This window comes from Leguminivora glycinivorella, chromosome 8 (genome assembly GCF_023078275.1).
Source record: "Leguminivora glycinivorella isolate SPB_JAAS2020 chromosome 8, LegGlyc_1.1, whole genome shotgun sequence".
NCBI classification, from domain to species: Eukaryota; Metazoa; Arthropoda; class Insecta; order Lepidoptera; family Tortricidae; genus Leguminivora; species Leguminivora glycinivorella.
In genome coordinates this window covers 56,083-59,969 of record NC_062978.1, presented here as the reverse complement: position 1 = coordinate 59,969, position 3,887 = coordinate 56,083, and the positions used below count along the sequence as shown (strand labels likewise).

General features: G+C 54.5%; 1 protein-coding gene across 1 annotated transcript; it reads left to right on the top strand.

Annotated features, from left to right (window-relative positions):
- On the top strand, positions 1 to 3,465 carry LOC125228625. Its single transcript, XM_048133281.1, has 2 exons — positions 1 to 1,848; positions 2,314 to 3,465. Exons 1-2 carry the CDS (start codon positions 1 to 3, stop codon positions 3,463 to 3,465), a joined length of 3,000 nt encoding a protein of 999 aa, XP_047989238.1.
- The last annotated feature ends 422 nt before the right edge of the window (positions 3,466 to 3,887 follow it).

The following is a 3,887-nucleotide window of genomic DNA, read 5'->3' as shown; positions in this document are numbered from 1 at the left end:
ATGGATGAAATCGACGTGACGTCGATGCCTGGAGGCAGCCGTCAAGATGGGACGGAGAGAGATCGGAGCCCTGTTAATGTACGGAAGGGGTCGGAGTCTGAGGACCCCGTCGTCGACAACCAGAGGGAGTCCAGAGTGCAATCAATCCGATTTCATCGGCTCTCTGATGAAACAGATTCTGATGATACTGTTGAGAGGGAAGTTAGGACAAATACAGCTCGGAAACGAAATATCAATTTCTCGGACGAGGAAACATGGCATGTGAACCTGCCAAAGATCAATACTGCACGCAGAGGCGGGAAATGGGGCAAGGCCAAAGCTCGAACAACAAGTGTCGCAAAAACCAAGTCCCTCGGGGCACATGTGGGTATCGCCAAAGCAAAACTGTTGCTACAAAGAATAGACAGAGGGCTTGCTGAAAAAGAAAGCAACAAGCGTGCCACACATGTGCAACCTTGTGAGACAGTGGAACAGGAACGACCGGAGGACCAGATAATGTCAGATGGGGATGGAGTAGAAATCGTGGACCCAGAGGGACGATTATCCCCATCTGCTGACGGTGATGTGGCGGACGTTGCCCGAAAGGCAGCGAAACGGGTGCTGCAACACGTCAAGAAATGTATGAACATCAAAGGAACGATCCGCGGACAAATTAACGAGGCTTGCCAGCAAATCGTAAAGGCGATGAACACACTGGACTCGCGTGAGGCTAACGAGGAGCTGAATATCCTCCGAGCATCCAACAAATCGCTGAAGGAGCAGTTAGCCCACGCGACCAGCGAGGTAAAGGCGTTAAGAAGGGCCTTCTCCGAGCGGAATAAGAAGGAGGCCCCGTCAGGCGACCTCAGCCTGAAAACCCCTAAGGCTGGCAACAGCATGCTGGCAACCGTCACGCAGGCTTTGTCGGAATTCAAAGAGGAACTGTCCGCGAGTCTCCATCGCTCGATAGGGAATATGGTGAATGCGCGCATTGACGACCTAACGAGCAGACTCCCCCCGGCGCCGATTGCCCGGCCGCCATTAGCGTCGGACCGAAGAAGTGCAGATGCGGCAAATGCTGCAGTCTCGTATTCCCCTAGGGACCTAGTCACTGATTTGCCGGATGATCCCTGGACCCCGCTGCCAGCCCCAGAGCCTGCTTCTAGAATCACGAAGCCCAGGAAAGTGGCAGAGGAACAGGCAGGGTCGACACTGATGCCCCCTGCAAGGGCTGCACCGGCCCCTAAATCAGGGCGTAAGAAGAAAAAAGGGGCTACCAAGCAGGTACCCCTAGAGACTTCTCCTCCTGCGGGAAATACTATTCCCACCCCGGCTCCCCGAGCAAAGAGGGTCCCCCAAGTGGCTACGCAACCACCACCGACTGCCTCTAATGAGAAATGGACGGAAGTCCTCGGCAGGAAGGCAAAGAAAAAAGCCGTGCAGTCTACGGCAGCAGCAGCAGCTAAACCAGCTGCTAAACCGAAGCCGAAGCCGAAGCCGCGGAAATTGGTGGCCCCATCGTCTGCGGCCATAGTATTGTCGTTAAAACCAGACTCGGAGGCCACCTATGCCTCGCTCCTGTCCAAGGCAACGACGTCTTTTAGCCTCGCTGAAGTGGGAATAGACCACGTCAATGTCCGTAAAACTGCTGACGGAGCGCGCATTTTAGAGGTTTCCGGTACGGACAACGGAAGAGCAGCGGACTTAATCTGCGAAAAACTGGAGGGACTGATCGGCAATGATGCGAGAGTGTACCGACCAATTAAAATGGCCGGACTTAGAATCTCAGGCATCATTGAGTCTGAAACAACCGAGTCCGTTACAGCGGCAGTGGCAACTAAGGGTGGCTGCAAAATTGAAGAGGTCAAGGTCGGTGCCATACGAACTTCCTACAATGGAACGGGTTCCACCCTTGTAAAGTGCCCGGTTATTGCGGCCAACAAAATTTTAGAGGGGGTAGATTACTCATAGGGTGGACAAGTGCAACCGTTCAAGCACTCGAGCCAGCGCCACTCCGGTGCTATAAATGTCTGGGGGCGGGGCATACACGTGCAACGTGCCCCTCGCAAGTGGAAAGGGGCAGCCTGTGCTTCAGATGCAGCAAGCCGGGGCACAAAGCGCCTGAATGCACAGAGAAGCCCTTCTGCGCGGTATGCCACCAGGCGAAAAAACCATCGGGCCACTATATGGGAGGTATATCCTGCTGCCCCCACCAATAAAAGGACGTGTGGAGCCCGCCCGGATCCAACGGCCCAACCAGAGGAACACCGATACGGCTGAGGAGGGACAACAGATGGAACTGTAATGCATCCACGCCCATTTGAAATATTACAGACGAACCTCAACCACTGCGCCCGCGCCCAAGATCTGCTGATGCAGGTAATAGCAGAGTGGGGCGTAGGCGTGGCCGTCGCAGCGGAACCATATTTTGTTCTTCCTCAGCCTAACTGGGTAGGAGCAAGTGACGGGACAGTGGCACTAGTGGTACCAGCCGTTGGCAATTTTCCGCCCCTGACTGCAGTTCATAAAGGCCCTGGTGTCGCAGCAGCCAAATGGGGCAACGGCATCCTCATCGGAACTTACTTCTCCCCTAATAGGCCACTGTCGGATTTCGAGATATATCTTGACGATCTCGAAAGACTGATAAGGAGACTCGCCCCAACTCCGGTACTCTTAATGGGGGACCTCAATGCCAAGAGCGCAGCCTGGGGTTCTGCAGTCACCGATGCGAGGGGCCAAACACTTAGGGACTGGGTGGCGGCATTAGGTCTGGTGGTTCTGAATCGGGGACGCGCCAATACATGTGTGCGCCAACAGGGAGGATCTATTGTCGATGTTACTTTCGCAACCCCTGTTATCGCCCACCGGATCGATAATTGGCGTGTCTTGGAGGACGTGGAGACTCTCTCTGACCATGTTTACATTAGGATGACTGTCTCTCCATCTCCAGCGGTCACAACACAGGCTCTGCTACAAGCAGCGGGTGGGCTTCGCCCCTATTGCTTCCCTAGGTGGTCTTTGTCCAGCCTAGATAGGGACATGATCGAGGAGGCTGCGATAATCGAGGCTTGGTGCGCCCCTCCACCAGACAACATAGGGACTGAACAAAAAGCAGCCCGCTTCCGTAAGTCTCTCACCACAGTGTGTGATGCCGGTATGTCGAGGTCGAGGAAGTTACCTGGGAGGAAGCAGGTTTACTGGTGGTCGGAAGAAATTGCCGCTCTCCGAGTGATTGCTAATGCTGCTCGCCGCAGATATGTCAGATGCAGGCGCAGGCATCACACGGCGAATGAAGAGGAGACACTCCATGAAGCCCTAGTAGCTGCAAAGACGGCTCTTAGAGTAGCCATATCCAAGCGCAAGGACGAGGCTCGAGAGGAATTCCTAAGTACTTTGGATCGAGACCCATGGGGGCGGCCATACAAGCTGGTCAGGAACAAACTAAAATGTGCTCCCCGATGGACTCTCTGGAACCGGATCTACTAAGAAGGGTAGTAGAGGGCCTTTTCCCGGAAGCGCCAAATTTTGTTCCACCTGTTATGGCTGCCCCAGTGGAAGAGCCGGAGGGTCTCTCGGATGTCCCGTTAGTCACAGATGACGAATTTATGAGGGCGATATTCAAAATGAGGGCAAGCAAGAAAGCTCCCGGACCAGACGGGGTGCCAGGGAAGGCTCTATCACCAGCTCTGAAACACCTAGGGACCAGGTTGCGTGGCCTCTTCAATGACTGCCTCCAAGAGGGTACATTTCCTCGTTGCTGGAAGGAGGGCAGGCTGTGTTTACTGCGAAAGGAGAGTCGTCCAGCTGATTCTCCCTCAGGATACCGCCCCATTGTCCTCTTGGATGAAACGGGCAAGATGTTAGAGCGCATCATTGCAAGGCGCATCATTAAACATCTGGAGGACACG